This window comes from Mastomys coucha, unplaced genomic scaffold (assembly GCF_008632895.1).
Source record: "Mastomys coucha isolate ucsf_1 unplaced genomic scaffold, UCSF_Mcou_1 pScaffold14, whole genome shotgun sequence".
NCBI classification, from domain to species: Eukaryota; Metazoa; Chordata; class Mammalia; order Rodentia; family Muridae; genus Mastomys; species Mastomys coucha.
This window is the reverse complement of record NW_022196896.1, coordinates 30,328,561-30,351,801: the sequence shown is the minus strand read 5'-3', so window position 1 is coordinate 30,351,801 and position 23,241 is coordinate 30,328,561. Positions and strand designations below refer to the sequence as shown.

Here is a 23,241-nt window from a genome sequence, read left to right as displayed (position 1 = left end):
GTTCCAGATGTTCCTAATATCTGCAAACAGACAGCTATGTACGTCAGGAAATCTCTTCAAAGAAGACTGATCTTTTCACAATCGTTCCTAATGATGAGGAAAGAAAAGAATCAAGCAGTGATTCACAGAAGCGAGCAATGCTGGAAACCCCACTGCAGTGGCTGAGTGAATATCTGAGGTGCACAGACAATTTTCTTCATTCTTGTATTGTCTTTCCACCAAAAGAGGCAGGACTTACCTGAGCACAAGGCCATAGCTTCTGTCAGGTTTGGTGGAGGCACCAGAAACACAAGGTTGCTGCAAGTCAGGGAGGAGGCCCAGGTCTGACCATACCACCACTGCTTTGCCGCACCACGCATCACTAAACCTCAGCTGAGATAGGAGAAACTCAGCAGGCCCACCCACCCACCATGAGCCTTTGCCTTCTTGTGAAATACAACACAGCTGAAGCCTGGGCTTGAGGAAATGGAAACATGCACAGTTTGTGTTTCTGATTAACAAGTAAGTGGGGTATTCTTAAGGTGACTGTGGTTGACCCTTGGTCAAAAGAGTGGAAACATGGGATGAATTTTCAAGAAAATGAGACTTCAGAAGGTAAAGAGACAGAGAGAGAGAGAGAGAGAGAGAGAGAGAGAGAGAGAGAGATCGTTATCTTACAGCAATTATTTGTAAAAGCTCAATTACAGTAAACCAATCTTAATGAAACTTTCCTGTTTACAATCAGTCTATGGTTATGCAAACATCCTTGTAACTTTGACAGTGAACAGTGAGAGATTTTTAAATAATGCCTCTAAGTATGAAAAAAAATATAAACAAGCGATAGAGAAGATAATGTCAAAAGTTAACTTCTCTGAAAACAAATGAGATGTTTAACATCTTGGATAACTAGACATGGTGGTACACATCTAATGAAGGAACTTCAGAGAGTGAGCAGGATGATGTATCCAGCCTCGGATATATAGAAAGGCAGAGACTAACTGGGCAAAGCTAATAGAGGGGGTCGGGAGAGGACCATTAAGTAGAATCAACAAGGAAAAGAGCACCAATATGGTTTTTATCTACAATATCTATAATATATGATTATAAGGCAAGCTGCCCACTTGCAATAGTTTTATCTAGAATGGCTCCAAAGCCCATGTGTTCAAACGCTTGAGATATGGGACAGGTAACAGGAATTGCCCCACAGGGAAGGACTCCCGCTCTTTCTCTTATTCGCCTTCTGGTCACACCAAGAATAATTTTGTTTCATGGCGTTTTTCAGCTTCCGTGTGCTGCCACAGCCCAAAGCAACAGAGCCAAGCAGTCATAGATTATAAACCTCCAAAATTGTGAGCACAAAAAAATGTTTTGTCTTTTTAAAATCACATGTATCTATTTGTGTGGTAGTGGGGCATGTGTCACAGAATCCGCATGGATGTCAGAGGACTTACAGTAGTAAGTTCTTATCTTCCACCATGAGTGCAGAGGACAAAACTCAGATCATCAGTGTTGACAGCAAATGAGTTTACCCAGTGAGCTATCTCATCCACCGAACAAAATATAAATGGAAAAGGAGAAAAAATAAAACTAAACTAAAACCAGATAATCCAAATAAATTCATAACTATTAAATAAGTTATTTAATTTTAATTTTCCCCACAAGAAAAATCTCAGCTTGAATACCCTTTCCAATAAACTCTAGCACCACATTTAAGAGAAAAATATAATGAAGACATAGTATAATGTGATCTGAGAAATGGTTTAGTGGTTAAGATAGTATAGTATTATTGCAAAGGATCAGTTTCTATTCCCAGCTCGCACATGGTGGCTCACTCCTATGAACTGAGCTGTTTGTATATTCACTCTCTTCTGGTCCCCACAGGCATACACAGAATGTACATATACACACACACATACACACATGGCAAAATACACATATACATAAATTAAAAATAACCAATTTTTAAAAATCTTTAAAACAACAAAAGAGAAACTATAACTTAAGCTTTTCTAGGGATTAAAAAGAAGAAGAAAATGACCAGAATGTCTGTCAAGCTAGAATAAACCTGGTGCTAAAACTAAACAAGGAATTTGTTAAGTGAGAAAGAACGAGCTACTATTATTCATTAATATGAGAGCACAACCAAACAGAATTAGTAAATTTGAAGTTGAAGAGCCAGTGATGTCAGAGCAGGTTACATAACACTCATCTCCTAGAAACAGCTATAAACTTGGGAGCAAAGAAGAGCAATATGTGGATAGGCATCTAGAGGAACATGAAGTCTAGAAGGGAACACAATGACTGGGTCCAGACTTCACGGGCCTCCCACCAGACAGATCCTCTCATTTAGACTTGCAGGAGAGAGAGCTCAAGATGAGGGGAGGGAGGGGTAGGGGGAGAAGGAGCAGGAGGGAGAGGGAAAGAGAGGGAGGAGGGAGAGAATGTAAGTGTATGTGTGTGTAAGAAGCAATATATTCTTGTTGGACTTAGGATTCAAATATAGAGTTTCAGGCTGAGAGTGATAGAAACCTAAGAAAAATCTTAGTCAAAAGGTGTTCCGTATCCTGTAGGCAAAACCAAGTATTTCTAAAATTCTCAACTGTTCTCTAATATAAACAAAATAAAAAATAAAAAAACAAAACCATACAGATACCAACAAAAGTTCAAGTGAGAAATAAGCATCCTTTCCCCTCTGGGAGGCAGAGCTAGAAATCAGGCCATGAAAATGAGAGACACCTGATTATCACTCTTGAGTGATTATCACTCTTGAGTGATTATCACTCTTGGTTTTCCATAGAAAGCCTCAAAGAGCTACAGGAGCACATTTAAGACAACAGCAAAAATGCAAGAAAAAGTGACCACAAATCACAGACATGCACGGGGAAGCAAACATCTGAGCCACTGGATGAGCTTATTTCTAAAGCAGATCAAACAAGGTGAGACTGTGACTTTTTCAGCTCTTACACACTAAAGAAGTAACCCTTTTGGCAGTCTGCTTAAGGCTACATCCTTCATATTCTCTGCTTCTCCTTTTGGATCTATTTAAAACTGCCTGCTGGTGCAGTGCCCACGTGTTGCCTAGCGTTCCTAAGTGAATGTACCCTAAGGAGAATATACACTAGGCAAACTTCCTTCAAGAAGGAATTACAGTACTGGGATGAGTTCAATGTTAATGAAGCCATAGTATATATCACATAAGTGTCTTTATACAAAAACAGACATAGAACAAGACTATGCACCAATCACCTGGTAAATATAAACAGGGACTTCAAGGGCATAACCGTGTATCTCAACAGCAATAATTCATTATTCACTAGTTTAGTGTTCTTGGCAAGTCCATGGAACACAAGTGTAGATAATGAGAATCAGCTATATATGCATGATAGGTATAATAACAGATAACACTGAATAGTGAAGTTGCATACAGAGAATAAAAAAACGCTAAAGCAGGCCAGGCAGTGGTGGCACACACCTTTAATCCCAGCAGTAGGAAGGCAGAGGCAGGTGGATTTCTGAGTTAGAGGCCAGCCTGGTCTACAGAGTGAGTTCCAGGACAGCCAAGGCTACACAGAGAAACCCTGTCTCGAAAAACAAAAAACAAAAAACAAAAAAACAAAAAAACAAAAACAAGCTAAAGCAGAACCCAAGGGAATATCATTGTTTAGGGGCTAGATGTTGTTGACGGATGGCAAAAAAAAAAAAAAAAAAAAAAGTACGAACGGTAGTGATAGGTGCTTAGTTAGTAAAACTGTGCAATATTGCCAGGAGCTACAGAACAGCTCCCAGGAAGTGGACGGAGGGGGGTCAAAAGAAAAGCATGAGTCTTTGAGTGTAAGGCATCCGAATTTAAAACTTAGTTCTGGTGCTTATTAGCTGAGTGACATAAGAAAATCTGTTTTATTTCTCTGTATCCCCTTTACTTCTAAAATATGAAGACAAATGCCTCAGCCAGAAGTTATTGTAGAGGGCATAAAGAGTATATGCGAGCCATAGACATTACCAGCTGTAAACACACTCTATTCTGTCAAATGTTTTAGAAACAGGATAAAAATACTTCAATAGAGGAAACAACGGGTGAAAGCCAGGTTTGAGCCTCACCTCAGCGACGTTCAGCATAAGTACAATTACACAAATATGAATTTTATGTACATTATGAGGTTAGAGTTGTCTGTGCCTAATGAGGCTCTCCACTAATTCATCTTACTATTGTGGTTCTGGACTTACCAAGAACATAAGAGGTGCTATGAAGGCAGGCAATCTCTGTTCCTGTTACAGATCACCACTACTTCTGTTCATGGACTCCCTCATACAGACTGTATAAATACACTCCTTTAGTGAGGGGAATCTTGAGGTTGGCCTGGCCTAGCTACCTTGAAATGCATGTATCATTGGTTTTTCATGTTAGAGTCCATGGCTCTTGGAACACTAAGTGCCTTCCAGTTGTTGAGAGGCAGATATGCTCCCTCAGGCAGTGAAGCATTCTGGCTGCTTTAGATTTCTTTGTATATTCTCTCAGACCTCAAGGAAGCATGGACACTTAACAGGATAGCTGGTCATAGATGTTAATCCTGTGCACCTGTGGCGCTTGCAAATGTCATTGTATCCTGGCAACTACAACTATATTGATCTCCACAATTGTCACTATATTCTATTTCTGGTAAAGGTATAAAAGTCTGATTGCTCTCAATAAAATTGTCACAGTCTCAGTCTTGCTGTGGCCCCTCCAGCCAGACTGATTTTGTATCCTCCAACAAGGCTACATCTGGTGACCTTGGCCCAGTAAGTAAGCAGGGCTGCTTACAAATCAGAATCTAACTTGCGCCTAAATCTCTAGTCTAGGTCTCTTTCAGACCACCTCATAATCGCTTCGAAACATAATCATTTCTAAATAACCAGTAGTATTTTACTGACATGAGTAAGATATTTCCATTATCTGTCTTAGAGTATATCTGTAACTTTTTACATGGGGTCCTTCCTGGCCCAGCAACTATGGAAAGAACTTCTGCTTCAAGGCCCAATACTGAAAGGTATTGGCTCTCTGGGGTCATTTCTTGTCAAAAAAGTGATGAGAATTTTTTAAGGCAGAATGTGTATCAAGACAGCAATGCAAGGTTTGGTAACTTGTACTGCTAGTTCTAGTTTAATTATCATTTGCCTTGCTCAAGTACAACATTGCATACTGAGCAATTCAAGTGGAATACTCTAAGCTGGGGAGAGGGAACATGGTCCTTTGCCCTCTGAGTCACAAACTGGGCCTGAGAATAAAACTGAACTAAAATAAATTTACAGGAGAAAAGGACACAAATTTTATTAAAAAAAAAAATCATATGATTAGTGTCTTCCTAGGAATCTGAAATCCTATGTGGCTGTATCTACATACCAGGGGCAATCAAGGAAAATAGCTAAGATGTTGGGTTTAATTCTAAAAGGTCTGCTTCAGAACTCTCAATTTCATCTTCTCTAACTCATAAAATTTGTTGTTTTTTACATGCTTGGAACTCAAAGAACAGCCAAGGCAGAGGCTGTAGACTCCTACCTAGCATGGTGCACCAAGAGAGAATTCTCCATTCATAAACAGGTCTCGAATAATACTCTTTGCAAAGTTTATTTGCAAATTGTACTCTGTTACCTGTGTTTCTTTCCCTCGCTAGGTTATAAATTTCATTAAACGCCAAGATTTCTTTTTTGGGGGGAAGCAATTCTTGGAGGTGTGTTTGGGATTTAAGACAAGAGAAGTCAATCCCAGCGGAACAGAAGATGGCTTAAGAGTCTCCATTCTCATTGCCAAAAGCTTCGCCGTGTTTCCTATCCTCAGTACCAATCCACAATCCTGGATAAGGGAAAATGAGAGATAAGGGGAAATGAAAGGTGAAGTTACAACGTTCATCTGTTAAGATATTGCACGGTTGAGATAAATGAACTTGGAAGACACCGCTGCGCTCTAGGGCAAGCTACAGCATCTCCCAGCGAGTTGCACAGAGACTGAAGGCAGGAAGATCTCAAAAGGGGAAAAACTGGAGAGCCCCGCGGGCCGGAACCCCACAGCAGGAGCGCGCGGGCTGGTGGGGAAAAGAGCTCGGACGAATCTTGGGAACGCCGCACGGTTCCGCCCCCTCTCGAAGGGGGTGGGAGTCACGAGTGGCTCCGCCCCCTCCCACAGTCGCTAAGCAACCAGCCCCGGAAGTCGCGGCCGGGGCGGGCGCCGCAAGCTGGTGAAAGATGGCGGAGGGTGGCCGCGCGGAGCCGGAGGAGCAGGAGCCGGGGTCCTCGAGGCCACGGCCCCCAAGTGCGCGGGACTTACAGGTGCGGAGGCACGGAGCGGTGGGCGGGAGGGCGTGGACATGGTGGGCGCGGGCCAGAGCCACCTCATGCCTCGCCTGAGCCTTACCCTGACCCTGTCTCCTGAGAACTAGAGGGTCTCTCCCGGAGGCGCATTACGGGGTGGTGCGTGTGGAAACCAGTGCCCTAGCCTCAGGCGACGGTACAGGGTTTCCCTTCACGCCGGATGCACAAAGCAGAATGTCATTTTGCCGAGCCATTTGGGTGGCTCCCAGTTGATGCACCCTACATCTAGAGAGTTACTGGGGCCAGTGATAAATCAGCCATCACTTAAAAAGTAACTTTAAAATAACGCATGGTGGTTTGTTCTCTTGGATGCTTTTTCACATTTGATGAATTATACATTAAATGTGTCAGTTTATGTATCAGTTTAAATGTCTTATCAAAAAGCTTGCGGTTTTGCAGGAGAGGGCTTAAAACAGTTCAGGCTTTGGTCACAGCTCGCTTGTAAGAGGTAGTCCACAAAACAACAGAAATAAAACTCAGCAGTGGTATGATGCAGACATTAGTTAGCTAAACACTTGTCCAATGCTAATACTACTTGCTCATTTTAGCCCTTTTTCTACCTTCTGATGAAATCATTGATAAAACTCAACAATTAAACGTATATTAGAAGTTATAGTTGAGAATAAATGAGCCTGAATTCACAAACCTTGACAACATTTTTAATAGCTGGTCTTCATTCTTTAAGCAGACATACTGACCACTTGCCATTATAACTTTGTGCTAAAGCTTTGGGGAATTAGTATATAAATAGGACATGAAATCCATAAGTAGTAGCGGATACTGTTGTATGCTATCAAATTTTGGGAAAGGTCACAGATTTGAAATAGGCTTGTAAAGTACCCTTACATACCAAGCCAGTGCAAAGTTATAATGGTATTAATTGAACACTGTTGGCTCCAGGTGACCCAGAAGCCAGTTAGCTAGCTGTCTTAGCGTTACTATCCCTGTGATGAAACACCATGACCAAAGCAACTTGGGGAAGAAAAACTCGTGCTTCCACATCACAGTTCATCCTCAAACAGGAAGTCAGAGCAGGAACCTGGAGGCAAGAGCTGATGCAGAGGCCATGGATGGGTGGGTGCTACGTACTGGCTTGCTCCCAGTGGTTTCTTCAGCCTGCTTTCCTACAGATCCCAGGACTCACAGCCCAGGGATGGCACCACCCCTAGTGGGTGTGGCCCTCCACCATCTATCACTAATTAAGAAAGTGCTCCAAAGGCTTGCCTACAACCTTAAGAGGCATTTTTGTCTTTTCAGTTGAGCATCCTCTCCCCCTGATATCTCTAGTTTTCTCAAGTTGATGTAAAACTAGCCAGCACACTAGTGAGGCAGTCAGTATATCTGACTGGGTGACCAAACTGTTGATAAAGTATTTTCTGTATTTGGCTTGCTAGTTTCCATAAAGTCACATCTTATTACCAGTTTAAGTTTTCCCAACCTGCTCTGGTTCTGGGGGCTGTCTCGTTCAGGAATTCTGTTTTGTTTTACAAGTAATCTAGGTTTAATTGTCCTAAACTGTCTCTATTTTAACCACGTGTAACTTGGACACCTTTGTAACTTTTTGGAGAACTAAACACAGTTTCAAGCTGAAGCATCACTGAATGCCAAAAAAAAAAGGCAGTTCAGAAGATGAACTTGGAAAATGCAGAGATCAGCATCAGGTGGGAGATAAACACCCGTTAGTGAATTACCAGCTGAACAGAACAACTCAGCTACCAGGCAGAATAGTCTGTCAGCTTCTAAATCAGGAAGAGGGCTACACAGTTATCTCCTGAAGTGTCTCTCTGCGTTGTGACTTCTGGACTATTTCTAAGGCTGTTGTTTAGTGTCCTTCAGACAATAGATCATAGGGTTTAAAGTTGTTTAAGGTATTTAATTACATGCTTCCCAATGTTCCTCCAGAATATTATCAACAGGATTGCTGCTCTTAATTCTGTGCTTCCATCCAGAGTAGCATTTGGGGGGAGTAAACTTGCCTGAGGCTGTCTAAGAGTTGCCTAGATCACTGGGTCTCCGTGAAATCTTGTCCCTGGAAAGGCTTGTTAATGCAGACACTAGCGCTCACACCCACATCTAATCCACTAGGCACTGAGTGGGACTTGAGCCTTATGTATTTCCCAGAGTTCCCAGGTGTGGCTAGTCTGTACAGTTAACTTTACTGTGTTTTCTACAATGTAGCATAAGGCTGAGAACTCTAGATCTCTTTTGCTGTGTTCACAGTGACTTAGATCCAGGTTACCTTCCAGGCTGGAAAGATTATCAATCCCTGAGTTGGGAAGAATTGGGGCAAGAATGGGGAAAGGTTGGTTTTTGTCATTATACTTTTTATCTGGTACTTCCATTAACTTTTATTTATTTAATTTCAAATAATATAATCATAAGAGTGCTCAGCCACTATGTCTAATAATCTAAATTTTGAAGATTTAATAATCATGAGTGAGCCCATGTCATAATCTGTGATTGGTGCCAACTCTTTCTGAAGAACTTGTTCAAGTCTAAGGAAATCACACTTGGACCACATTTTTAGTGTTCCTTGTCTATTTCCCACAAAATCAAAGCTGCTTTATTTATTTTACAGAAGCAAAATATTTTAATTGGCGACAATCAAATAAGTGGCTAAGAAAAAGAACCTGGTGGGGCAGGCATGGTTTGACTTCATGAAGTAGGCATTCAGCTAGGTTCTTCATATCTTTGTGGATCAAGAAAGCAGAGCGTGGGGAAAGCTGAAACATAGCTGCTTTTGCCTTTTTATTCAGCCCAAGACCCTAGCCCATAATGCTCAGGGAAGGAAGGGTTTTTCTCTTTAGAAATAATGCCAAAAACACATGCAAAGGTGTATCTCTGAGGAGGTTCCTAGTCCAGTTGACACTGATGATTGCCAATCACAATTGGCACCTAAAGTAAATGTTATTGGGAGGATAGCGTATAGTATGTGGATTTAGAAAAAGATATTTAAGAAAATTTGAAGCCATATTTACATAGGTCACCTTAAACAGGTGTTTAGAATACAGATAACATTGTATGAGCTACATTGAGCATATAAGTCATTCATAGATCTGAAATAACACAATTGGCTCAGGAGACAATCCATCAAAGAAAACTGTTTTAAAGAGTCTTCTGGAGGGTAAGATGGACGCTTACTGTGGTCTCAGTCCCTCCACTAGCCTGCCTTTGGTTTTGTTTGGGGTTTTGGGGGGTAGGAGTCGCAAAGCACGACGGGGAGACACATAGTAAGTGACTAAAGGGACACTGACACAGCCTTGTATCGATCGATGGGTATGACATAGTAAGTGACTAAAGGGACACTGACACAGCCTTGTATCGATCGATGGGTATGACATAGTAAGTGAATAAAGGGACACTGACACAGCCTTGTATCGATCGATGGATATGACTTGTGCTCTTCATACACTAATCTTTCAGCTGATTGTCAGAAGAATTTTGATAGACATTTAAAGAAGCAACTATGCTCAAGGATGTTCAGTAATCCACCATATGTTACACAGTATGTGCCTAAGTCAAGATTTGGATCCAGTTGAGAGGGAACAACAGGGTGTGTGAACATGGGGAGGGGGGCGTGGGAGAAAAAAGAAGGGAGCAAATGATGGAATTATATTTTAATTTCAAGAACTTAGAGCTCTGTAAAATTTTTGAGTTCAGTTCTTCAGAGGTCAGAGCTATTGATTTGCATTTCTTTGGAAATAGCTGCTTTAGAAATTCACAAGTTGATGCATCTGTGAGAGTGAGAGAGGAGTATGAATAAAAATAATTAGGGGAGGAGAAAATTACCTTCTATGTGTCTCAAGGGTATACTTTAAATGTGTTTATCTAAAGGCTATGGAATCTTCAAGGGTCCAGGGACATAGCTGAGTGTTAGAGTGCTTGCCTAATATGGTTGAGGCCTGCCTGGGTTCAGTGCCTAACTTTGGAGTGGGAACCCAAAAATAAACAATCATACCAATTTGAATATCAACTAGCAGCATTAAGGAAGTTTATTTTTTTGTTTGTTTTTCGAGACAGGGGTGTCTCTTATACAGGCCTGGTTGTCCAGGAACTCACTTTGTAGACCAGGCTGGACTCAGATTCACAGAGATCCTCCTGCTGCTTCTTTGCAAGTGCTAGGAATGAAGGTATTTACCACAGTGCCTGGCTCAAAATTTAAAATTATTGCCAAAAATAGCAAAAGGAGAAGGAAAAAACCCTATAATAATTGATAATTCCATTACTATTTTAAATTCTATTTCAAGGACAAATGTATTTTTACTTTATGAGGTATCCAGCTATATATCTACAATACATAATTTTGCAGTTTTACTTTATAAATGACTAAAACCTATATTTAATTCATTGTCTTATTTTTTAGAATCTCCTTTCCCTAAACTTGATGAGATTTGCTTCTTATAGATTTTTAAGCAATACTTTAGAACTTGTTTTATGTACTTAGGTTTTGAAAACAGCTAAGTGAAATTATATTGTGAGATTGAATTAGAGAAATTGGCAATAGCTTCTGAACTGTCTTCAAAAATTTTTTAAGTCACGAAGAAAATTACACAGGTCCACAGGAAAAAAAGTATATTGCCAAACTCAGTTTTTGAAACTGTTGACTAGTTAATTAAAAGAATTATTATGAGGATCTTTTCTGACAATAGGCAGTTTGACTAGGTGACTAGTGTGAGTCCTGGTGAGTCAGCCTTGGAAAGGTATCTTCTGAGACAGCAACCTTCATTTTGTCATAGGAAATTGCTATGCTCAATTTCAAGCCAGTGGCTGTTCCTCAGATATCTGTCTAGAAGTCTGATTCCAGAGTCAACTGTAAAACAAACGTGTTATTATGTGTAGTTGGCCTTGGCAGAACTATATGAAGATGAGATGAAATGCAAGTCTTCCAAGCCTGACAGATCTACAGCTACAGCCTTTAAGAGCCCACGAACACAGCCACATCGGTGAGTGTTGCTTCTAAACATCTACCCTACTTAGCTCACTAAGGCCAAACTATTTTAAGTGACCTTGGGACTTTTTAAATTAAAGCTTTTAAAATAGGTATGGAAGTACTATTCCTAAATTTTTTTATAATCAGCTAAAAGGAACTTGAGAAGAATTACCATAGTATATGATATTATCATAGGTACCATATGAAATTATATCTTGAATCCGGTTTTCTCAGGCCCAGTGTCTCTTTAATAGTTTTGTCAGGGCCCCATTGAGCTCTGATGGCATGCTCAGTCCTCTCCTTCCAAAGCTGCATTTATATGCAATCTTATCAGTTGAGGGCCAGCAGGTTTCTCACCCCCTTCATGGGGGTCTTTGGTCCCCATTAAAGAGTCTCAAGTTTCTGTGTGTGATGCCTACTCTAGGATGTATTTGTTGTTATTAAGATCTCTGAGCTAGGGCTGGAGAGATGGCTCAGTGGTTAAGAGCACTCCCTGCTCTTCCAGAGGTCCTGAGTTCAATTGCCAGCAACCGCATGGTGGCTCACGACCATCTGCAATGAGATCTGACGCCCTCTTCTGTTGTGTCTGAAGACAGCTACAGTGTACTCAGATACATAAAATAAACAAATAGATCTTGAAAAACAAATCTCTGAACTATAAAAAGAATAGACTAGAGATTTAGAAGAATCACATTTGTTGTATTGAGTATTTTTATTGATTTTTCTAGTATTCAGAATGCAAACTTAAATTTTCTGATTATTTCTCATTCTGAAAAAATACTTTTTCAGAAGTAGAAAAGTTCATTGAATATTGGGTTTTTGCCACTTCACACTCTTTTTGTAGGGGAGACAAAAATGATACATTTTTCTGTACTTGGGTGAAACAAAAAAGAAAAAAAGCCCATAGAAAATGTAAAGATTAGTAAATGACTAAACACTAAGCATTTCCTTGTGTTTCTCAGTTGGTAATGCCTCAGAGCGTAGGCTGAACTCTCATATACTCGCTTTGTTTTAGCCAACTGTCTGAAAGCACATTACAGCCACCATGACGCTCACTTCTAGATATTTCGTCGTACATCCCTAAGAATAAAGTATATAACCTAAAATGTAAAAGTATAGCTTAACAATTAACAGTGGTGCCGTGATATCATTTAACATACAGCCTGTAGACGGCCATTCTTCCAAATACCTTTGGGGATTTTGGGACCCAGTTAGAGACTACTCCTTGCATTTGATTTTTCCTGTGTTGGGTTTTAATGCAGGGCATCTTCTTTTTTGTCTGTTTTTAGCTCACCTACATAATCTAAAATGTATTACATTCACTTGTAAAATGTATGCACCAGATGTCTCAAAACGTCCCACGTTCACTGTTTCCTCATAATTAGATTCTTGTTAAACATTTTTGTTGAGTATTAGATAAGTGATACTGTCTGCTTTTTATTATATCACATCAGGAGCCATATAATTTCAAGTTTTTCCACTATTGGTGATATGCTCACTTGATTAAGGTGCTGACCACCACATCACTCCATTGTCAGGTACAGTTTTTCTTTGTAATCAGCAGGTTGGTATCGCGGCATGGTTTGAATATACTATCCTTTGATTTAATTCTTGTTAGATAAATGAGTATATGTAGATAATGTATAATATGTTAACTGACTCTTTAGTGTATATATTCCCCAAAGTATTTTAGTATTTAATGTGTTACTATACCTATGTTTTATTCATTCGGTCTTACAGTATTTAACTTTTGGCTCCCTGGTTTGATTGCTCATAGTGCAATAAGTCTACTATTTGAATTCTTATAAGATTGATGTGTAAATATTTTCCTTGCTCTTCACATGTTAATTCTGTGATCTTGAGTTCAAGGTCTCTCTAAGCTGCCAAGCAAGTTCAAGCCACTTTGAACTGCCCCAAAAAACTAAGGTCTGTGGATATGGCTGAGTGGTTGAGTTTTGCCTAGCATATGTAAGGCCCTGGGTTCAGTCGCTAGGACTCTTTCTTCAGATGAATATACTTATGCAGCCTAAAAATGTTTATTGCTGCTAGTTTTAATTTCATAATGCTCTTTGGTTTGTTTTCTTGGGAATGTGATAGAGTAGTATACCTCTCCTGCTGAACTATATACCTCTCCAACCAGTGATGTAGTTATTAAAGACTTTTTGCCTCAAGTTTGACCTCTTGAATTAGTTACTACACAAAAGGATGAGTTTCTTTAGAAATGACTTTTGAATGACTGAAGGTGGAGGGTGTGGGGATCCTTGGCAGTCCTTCTCTGTAAGCATGATACTGTTTTCCCGTCACTGGAGTAATTCCCACTTCCTTGCTCTACACTCAGTAAGAACCTTTGCCCTGTTGTGTTTTCACTTGTACTTTATACAGGCATCTTTCATTGTCATGTCCTCCTAGGGCAGAGACCAAAACAATTATATGTTGCTTGTCTGTTTGTTGTTGTGGTTTTCAGAGTATCATTGTGTAGCCTAGGCAGGCCTTGAACTCACTGTCACTGCTCCTACTTCAGTCTCCCAAGTTTGAAGATTTCCAGAGTCTGCTAGCACCACCACTCATGGCACATGGCTTTTCAGTCCAGCTGCACTGGTTGAGTTTTTTTTTTTTGTCAACTTGACACACCTAGAGTCTCATGGGAAGACGACTCTCATTTGAGCAATGACCTCTATCCGAGTGGCCTGTGGGCATGTCTGTGGGGTATTTTCTTGATTGATGAGTTATGTGGGATGGTTCAGCCCCCTGTGGGAAGTGCCATCCCCGGCCAGGTAATTCTACAGTGTTTAAGAATGCACGGTGGGCAGACCTTAGAGAGCAAGCGCGTAAGCTTCGGTTCCTTCCGGATCCCTGGCATTACCGCCTCAGTAGTAGATGACCTGGCATTACTGCCCTCAGTAGTAGATGACCTGTATAATGTAATAAACCCTCTGCTCCTCTCGTTTGCTTTTGGTCGGTGCTTTATATGCTAACAAAAGCTAAGTAAAAGGCCCGTCTTACTTTCATTATCTAAAATATTAGACAAAATGTGGTTTGTGTGTTTAGCCTACAAGAAGAAGTATGTAATCTGTGGAAACTTGCAGGGCAGTGTAGCAACCTCTTTCACAAGTTCACTCATGAGAGGCAGTAAACCACAAGCAAACCCTTCGACGTGTCCTCTACAGGTTGTTATTTATGTAGAAATGTTTTGAGGATTAAATGAGATGGACTGTAATATGCCTCCCTTAGGCCTTAAACGATTACTCCAATCTAAGCACCAAAAATCAGGGACAAAGAGTCATGGAAGAAAACTTGATGAAAGGATAGGAGAGGAAAGAAAGAAAGCTGCAGAACATTGCAAAATATGGCAAATCCTGGGATGGGTTTAACACTTGACTCCTTAGGGAATTTTGAATGAGGGTATTTACATGTTTATTTTGCAGTTGACCCACATTATTAAGTTTCATTCATTTGGAAATACTTGTGTGCATTAAAGTTCATTCAGTGATAAAGAGTTTCATGATAAGACCTGACTCTAAAATTAGTTGCCTCTCAGCCCCCATGTTTATGTAGGGGGTGTGTGTGTGTGTGTATCTTTTTTTTTTTTTTTTTTTTTTTTTTTTTTTTTTGGTTGTTCTAGACAGGGTTTCTCTGTATAGCCCTGGCTGTCCTGGAACTCACTCTGTAGACCAGGCTGGCCTCGAACTCAGAAATCCGCCTGCCTCTGCCTCCCAAGTGCTGGGATTATAGGCGTGAGCCACCACCGCCCAGCATGTGTATCTTTTTTATTAACCTCCCATAGCCGTGGTTTTCTTATCTGAAATATGAGAGTTTAGTTATAAAAATAAAATGAACATATATTTGCCCTTTGGTCATATTTACTATTCTTTTAGGAAATAGGAAAAGTGTATCATTTTAGAAAAAAATTTTTTTAGAAAAATAAGGGTAAAATTACAGCAGAGGGAGAGAAGAAAGAGGCAACGCAAGAAGATGCAGTATGTAACCTTAGATTACAAGTGACAGTAAAAGTGTAGATGTGGTGACTACACTGGAATGAAGGAGAGACGATGGAACTGCTCTAGTACTTTTAAAAACTTGATTATAGAAACTTTATAACAAGCAGTGCACTGCACGAGTAGGAAAAGAGTCAGGCTTGGGATGTGTAGGGAACTGCCTGCTGTCGGCAGGGATTGGGATGTGTAGGGAACTGCCTGCTGTCCGCAGGGATTGGGATGTATAGGGAACTGCCTGCTGTCGGCAGGGAGTCAGTGTGAGCATGCTTGACCTTGGACTTAATGGGCTTCCTTCATGCAGAATTACTGAATAGGTGCTTTGCTTTTAGTGTTTTTTTTTTTTTAGGTCAACTTAAAAATTGATATTTGCAAACTTTTAAATATCAATAAGTTAAAAGGGGAGACCAGGCATGGTGGCACAAGTCTCTACTTGCAAGGCTTGCAAAGTAAATGCAGGAAAGTCGGGAGCTGAGGGCCAGGGTCAGCTATACACTTAAGTTCAAAGCCAGCCTCGCCAGCCTCGAGTAATGGCTCATGCCTGCCCCAAGCCACCAGTCAAACAAAGTAAGAAACTGCTAAGCATGATGCTGAATGCTTATAATGTCAGTGCTTGTTTGACTAAGACTAGAAGATCAAAAGTTTGAATCATACTTTCTAGTTATGTTATATGAATTCTTTGTTATATCAAGTTATGTTAGCATGAGTTGCAATCTGAGAAGGTAAATAGTTTGTTGATCAAATAAGAGGAGAACAGAAGGCAGGGGCATCGTCATCTTATTGTGGAAAAGGGAAGAAAAGAAATGTAGTAAAACCAAATCATGGCTGGAACCCACTGCACAGAGAAACAAACAGCTTTGCTCTTGAGAAAGTCAGAGAAGGACATGTTCAGATGTGAGGAAAAGCAACTGGGAAATGCTGTTACTGCACCAGTGTAAATACTGTCGGTGCCAGTCTCCTCAAGAATGGCTGGAGAATTAATTCATGAAGAACCCAGGGTCAGGACTTAAAGTACTGGCTGTGAAGACGTTCCAAAATTTCAGAGGACTGATGGAGACTGACCAGTGAGCCAAGACCCAAACTCAGTCTTAGACCTATGGAGATGGCTGTTTGGGGTGTGACAGAGATGCCACTGCAGAGTAACAAGGAGAGAGAATTTTGTTGCAAATATGCAACAAAAGGAAGAAATTAGTGTTGTCCTCTCCCTTATGCTATATGCAGTCATCAATTCCAGGTGGATGGTGGATCTGAATATAAAAGTTCAAAGAAGCTGCTTAAAGAAAAATACAGTGCTTGCATGATCATAGGAGAGGCCATGACAAACTGATAAATCTTTCCTATGCTCAAGTTTCTCAGGCCTTTCTCACCAAGACAAAGGGGCAGGATCAGTTACTTTGCCAGCTTGCAGACAGATCCAGGAGGGGAAGAAGCTATAATGGAGGGCATAGCAGGAAGCCTTGCTTTGCTTTTCTCTTTGTCACAATTGTCTGAGGCCATGTGCTGTCCAGTTCCACCTCTCCAGCACTGCTTATCTCAGAGACAGACAGGCTATTTCTCCTTCTTGCTCTGCTCCTCCTTCCAAGGATGCAGTATAAGCACAGCAGGAAGCTTGTGGTGTCTAGTGTATTCAGTGACACTGACAAGATGGAGCCCTCACCCACAGCACTAGTGACACTCTGCCGGTGTTCACATTTGTGTCCAGGTGGATTTTCTTTCAGTTGCAGGAGCTGAGAACTGCTAATTCCTCTGTATTTCACTTGCCAGTTTAGGAGAAAACTTTGAAGAGTACCTCTGCTCCTCCTACAGGGCTGTTATAGTTGCCACTGTTGCTGTGTGAGCTAGTGTGAATTGGGAAATGGAGTAGAAGGTGTGAGAGAGCAAAACCTGAACTCTGCACCTTATACTGGAAGTCTCTCTGTGTTTCTTCATTGATTAAATTTTCTGAATATCCTGGGCAGAAAAAGCAATCTTGGGAGAATATTAATCACAGGTGACTGAAAATTCACGTTTCGTAGCACATAAGTTAGAGTCAGGGCAGATTGTGAGTTACTACACAGAGAACATACAAAGTTATTTACACTGGGAATTGTAACGCAATTTTTAATTAAAAAAAATCACTTACTCAAGGACTTTTTTAAGTCCAAGAATTTCCAAAAAATAAAGCTTCTTGCATAATCCTATGTGGCTGGTGAATGCCTCCTGTAATTGAGTGTTTCCCCACAGCAAAGAAAAGAGAGTGGTCTATGAAAACAGAACTTCATAGGCAGTTACCAGGGTGAAGGGGGGAGGCAAGGACCCCCTTACCATGCTGCTAAAATTGTCAGAATCTACACAAACTCAGAAGGGATACAAATTATCCCACTTTATTTTTGCCTGAGTTCCTTTTTAAGGTCACATCTAAAAAACTCAGGTGTACTTCTTTGTAAATTTAAGTTATTTCATAAGACTATGTAGCTTCTTATTTTAAAATAGTTTATGTCTGTTGTGAGTTTTTATTTATGAGCTCTGATGTTTAAAGGCTTTATTCAGGTGATCAGGAATATGATGGATTACATATAGATCAACCTCCAACTGGGAAAATTGTGAATGAACTTTTCAAAGAGGCAAGGGAACATGGGGCTGTCCCCCTAAACGAAGCCGCAAGATCTTCAAGTGAAGACAAAACTAAGGTCAGTGCTGTCTTAAAGTTCGAGGCCAGCCTGGTCTACAGAGTGGGTTAGAGAAACCCTGTCTCAAAAACAAAAACAAAAAAACCTACATTTTTTTTCTGGGAAGTTAAGAGGTACCTGGACATGTCTGCACACAGCCTTCCTGATCTTTTTGGTACCCACTGCTGAAATTCGCTGTTCTCTGTGAGACTTGACATTTAGTCTTTATTTGGCAGCAGCTGGACAACTTCCTTCTGTTAAGTCTTGAGACCAATTTAACATCTCTGAGTTCTCCAATTCTTTTAGAAAAGTATGGATTTGATTTAGTATATATAAAAAAGTAAGGTTATAATTTAAAGTGCATTTGTGTTGTAAATAGTAATTGAGAGAATAGCCATTTCTCCTCAGATTATCCTAAGTGTAATCATAGCCAGTTTGCAATAAGATTAAATTGTGACCACAACTGACTTACTATAGCTAAGAAAATGGCTTAAAATGGAGGCCATCACTGAAAACAAATGGGTGTAAATGCTGAGATCAATATGTCATGGCAAGCCCAACCCCAACATCTGCATCACAGCTGTAGCACCTGTGGCTCAGGGAATATCAAGGAAGGAGGGGGCTGAACGATTGTAAGAGCCAGAATACCAGGAAGCCTGCTGTGAAACAGGCTCTCCTAGAAATGGCTGCTTAAACAAGACTGAAGCAATAGCAGTTTCAGTGGACACATTTACATGGAAGGGGGATATTTCATAGGGTCATACTCCTAAGAACTACAGGAAGCTAATGACTGCTGGGAGAAGGAAATTTACCTCTCTCAGGGATAAACCTTTCATTACTTGTCCAATACAATGATTAGCCTTGAAACCATATGTATACCACTAAAAAGACCCCTATATTTATATTACATACACAAATATATTATGTAACAATGTATGCATGTAACAATAATAAAAAAGGTTATTAACGAGAATGGGGGTGTAGGAGAGGCTGGAGGGGGAAGTAATATAATTTATATTTTAATTAAAAATATTAAAAAATTTTAAAAGCCTATTAAATACATATAGAATTGTAATAATTATTTCTTTGCATGTGTGTGCTCATGCATGCATGCATCTATAACCCACACGTGACAGAGGACAACTTGTAAGAGTTCTCTCCTTCTACCATGTGGCTTCTGGCAATCAAACTAAGTTATTTCATATTCTGAATTACTGATGTTTTTATGAAAAGACATTTAACTTCTCACACATCTTTATAACTCATGGTCTTCATACCAATGTATTTTCCTAGTCAATATGAATCTGACCAATCACTATTTGTCTGGTAATATCAAGTATAAGAAGAACATTTTGAGTCTAAGCATGGAGCCCACTTAACCCATTTATACCATTTATCGTGTGTTTTAGTCGTTTACAGGTGGAGGGTACAGATTGGGTAACTCCTTCTACAAGCGGTCAGAGTATATCTATGGAGAAAATCAGCTGCAAGATGTAGGTACAGTCCCTAACGTGTTTGCCTCTAGCTTCCACTTTTTCTTCCTTTCTCACTTATGGCTTAAAGAACCTGTGTGCTTCCAACATCAGTGTTTCTATCTGCTATGTCTTACATTTAGAGATGTATAACTGTTTGTGAAAGGAATATGTAATTCTTGTAATTTTTCTTTAAAATTGTATACCTTTGTAATACAAAATGAATTCAGTTTTAAAAAAACATGAAACCATTATTTCTCTTGACTTTGGAATGTTAAAATAATATTTTATTTTAGATTTTTAGAAGGTCTGCCTTGCACCTTGGCCTGGATGTTTAAGCTGTGGAACTAAGGAGAGTTTGGGTGTGGGTGAGGGGTCTGAGTCACAGGTGCCAAGCAGAGTCTGTCTTCTCACTGTTTGTCTCCTTAGTGACCTCTGGGTCATTGCACAGAAGCCAGGCTTCACCTGTGAGACTTTGATATTTGCAGCTATTATCAGTGGTTTAAGCTAAAAATAAACCTGCTAAGTAAACATATGAACACACGTGTTTAGCTTTGAGTAAAGCAAATATCTCTATATTTTAAGATAAATTAATCAGATAGTAATTTGGGAGATTCCATGTTGAAATGGAGATGAATTTCTTCTTTTTTTTTTTTTTTTTTTTTTTTTTTTTTTTTTTTTTTTTTTTTAATCTCCAAAGGTTCAGGTTTTACTGAAGCTGTGGAGCAATGGTTTCAGTTTAGATGATGGAGAATTGAGACCTTACAATGACCCAACAAATGCTCAGTTTTTGGAATCTGTTAAGAGAGGGTAAGATGAGCTATTTGTGTTCTGTTTATCACACTGAATGGAACTATTTTGATATGTGTATGCATGTCCCTGTGCGGGTATATGTGTACAAGTGCATGTAGGGATCATAGGTCAACCTCAGTGGTTTTCTCACTTGCTGAGAATTTGCCAAATAGGCCAGGCTGACTGGTCACTGAGCTCCAGGGTCTCTGACCCCAGGTCTGGGATGCAAGCACATACCACCACATCCAGCCTTTTTTTTTTTTTTTTTGGTTTTGTGAAACAGGGTTTCTCTTGTAGCCTTGGCTGTCCTCAAACTCAGAAATCTGCCTGCCTCTGCCTCCCATGTGCTGGGATTAAAGACGTGCACCACCACCGCCCAGCTCACATCTAGCCTTTTTATCTCCCTTCTAGAGGTTGAGCTCAGGCTGCCATGCTTGTGTAGCAACTGTTTGACAAAATAGCTTATCTCCTCGGCACCATTCCTTTTTTAAAACTGTTCTGTATATACTACTAGCTTTCAAGAATTAATTACTACGACATATTACATAAGTGATTTGGGGAAGATGGATCTTTGTTGAAAAAGGACATTAGATGATTGAATCTCTTTTAACTATGATGACACTATAGGCTTTGCTCCAAGAAATACCTTTTTTAAAAAGATTTATTTATTTATTTTACATATGAGTACACCATTGCTCACTTTAGACACACCAGAAAAAGGCATCAGATCCTATTACAGATAGTTGTGAGCTAACATGTGGCTGCTGGGAGTTGAACTCAGAACCTCTTAAGCACTGAGCTATCTCTCCAGCCCCCTCCAAGAAATATCTTAATATAATAAATCACTAAATTGAATGCTTCTGCCCTGCTTGCTGTTGACAGGGTGTCATGACAACACACCATGACTAAGGTAACATTAAAAAAAAAAGAAGAAGAAAAGAAAAGCATTTAATGGGGCATAGAGTTCAGAGGGTGGGGACAAGATCATTATGGTTGTAGGCAGGTAGGCATAGCACTCAACCAGTAGCTGAGAACTTACATCTGAGCAGCCGGCATGAAGCAGAAAGAGACAGAGCCAAGCAGAAGTGGTATGGGCTATAAAACCTCAAACCCACCCCCAGTGACACACCTCCTCCAAAGCCAGGCATTCTATCCCTCCCAAGTAGTTCCATCAACTGTGGACAGGGACCAAGTATTCAAATATATGAGCCAGTGGAAGCTATTCTTATTCAAAACTACCCAATTCTACTCTCTGGCTCTCATAGGCTTGTAGCCTTATAATAATGCAAAATGCATTTAGTACAACTTAAAGTTCTCATATGCTTTAGCAGTCATAGCACTGCTTCAAAGTCTCAAGTCTCTTCTGAGACTCAAGGAAATCTCTTAATTATAACTCTGTAAAATCAAAAGCAAAAAGCAAATTATATACTTCTCACCTACAGTGGTACAGGACACAGATGATGATTTTAAAAAGGAAGAATCAGAACATAGTGAGGAAGTACTGAGCCAAAACAAGACCAGAACCCAGCAAGGCAAACTCCAAATCCTCTACTCCTAGGTCTGACATCAGATGGCCTGCATGGCTCTTTAGAAGTCCATCTCCTTCCAGCTTTGTTGAGTAGAGTACACCTCCCTCCCTCCCTCCCTCCCTCCTTTCCTCCCTCCTCCCCTCCCTCCCTCCCTCCCTCCTCCCCTCCTTCCCTTCTTCCCTCCTTCCCTCCCTTCTTCTCTCTCTCTCTCTCTCTCTCTCTCTCTCTCTCTCTCTCTCTCTCTCTCTCTCTCTCTCACCTTGGATCCTCTCCCTGTATAGATAATACTCTTAGATATTTCATGGTTCTGCCATCTGCAACATCTTGGGGTCTCCAAAATAATCCAAGCATCATTTCACAGTCTCACTTAGACTCTCTGGGTCTTCATTCAGGGAATGCCCTGCCTCTCAGCTGTCCTCAGCACTCAGCAGCTTCCCTTAACCCCTTAACTCCTCGATCCTTTTTACTCTAAACTCAGAACCCTATGGCCAAGATCTCACATTCCGCCTGCTTAGGTTAGAACCTTGGTCTCTCCTGGAATTAATTTGCATAAGTTTTGATTTGTTGCTGCTCTTCAGTAATTCCTCAGGCCTTTACTTTTCACTGGAGTCAAAGTGTCAGGGTTTGCTGGGTGGGCTCTCCCTGAGGGCACCACACCCTTTATTCCTTGCCCTCTTTCAGCACAAACCCATACTCCAGCACTCCATAAAGAAACTGAAGGGAGAGCCCCTTTAATGAAACATGCCCAAGGAGAATGGCTAGAATAGGCTAGGGATAAAATTCTTGGAAACAAAGGAACTCTGAAAGAAAGACATTGTAGAAAGTGAGTTAGTGTGTAAGTTTAATTTTTAACCTAAATTTGCATAAATACTATAAGGATACCAAACAAAGGCATGAAATGCTATCTGTTGGGGTGCTGAAGTCATCTGTGGCAAGTACTTGGATGCAGCAGTGTTATACAGTTGAAAACTAAGTAACAGGGCTATGGAAATATTTGAGTAATATATGAAAACCAACATTGTTGTTCAAATTCATGCTCTAGCTTCAAGGTGATAAAAGAAAATGTTAATTATTTGCTAGAGTTAATTTTCAGGCAAGTAGGACATTCATTGGGCTTACACAATATCAAATCCAAACAGTGAGCAAAGTCTCCTTTCTAGGAAGAATATCAGTTTGAAGTTCTTTCTGGTATACTATCTTTACTGGTTTTCAAGAGCAATTATTAGGTAGTATAATTCGCTTATACACATCACTTCTCTTAAAATTGATATATCCTACTTTATGTATATTAAATATAAGGAAGTAACTTTTTGTAAGTCAAAAATGTCTGTCAGTGATATTTGCATTATTTCTTTAATATAAGTTCATATTCCAATATATATATGCTTGATTCATCAATCTAGCACTTTTTATGTAAATGTCACAAGCAGAAAATTACCATAATGAAGTGTGTGGAATTGTCTGCTTAATTATTGTTAGTGGTACTCATTCTAGAACTTGGTAGATTAAATTGTAAATATATTCCTGGAATTGCAAAGTATTAAAAAAAAAAAA

General features: G+C 40.1%; 1 protein-coding gene across 1 annotated transcript in view; it reads left to right on the top strand.

Annotated features, from left to right (window-relative positions):
- Nucleotides 1-6,153: 6,153 nt before the first annotated feature.
- The window catches only part of Ubxn2b (UBX domain protein 2B), a 26,702-nt gene continuing 9,614 nt past the window's right edge, over nucleotides 6,154-23,241 (top strand). Inside the window, exons 1-5 of the mRNA XM_031366685.1 lie at nucleotides 6,154-6,282; nucleotides 11,164-11,267; nucleotides 17,765-17,915; nucleotides 19,304-19,387; nucleotides 20,067-20,176. Coding sequence (XP_031222545.1) covers nucleotides 6,199-6,282; nucleotides 11,164-11,267; nucleotides 17,765-17,915; nucleotides 19,304-19,387; nucleotides 20,067-20,176 — 533 coding nt within the window. The 5' untranslated portion in view covers nucleotides 6,154-6,198. The remainder of the gene's footprint in view (nucleotides 6,283-11,163; nucleotides 11,268-17,764; nucleotides 17,916-19,303; nucleotides 19,388-20,066; nucleotides 20,177-23,241) is intronic.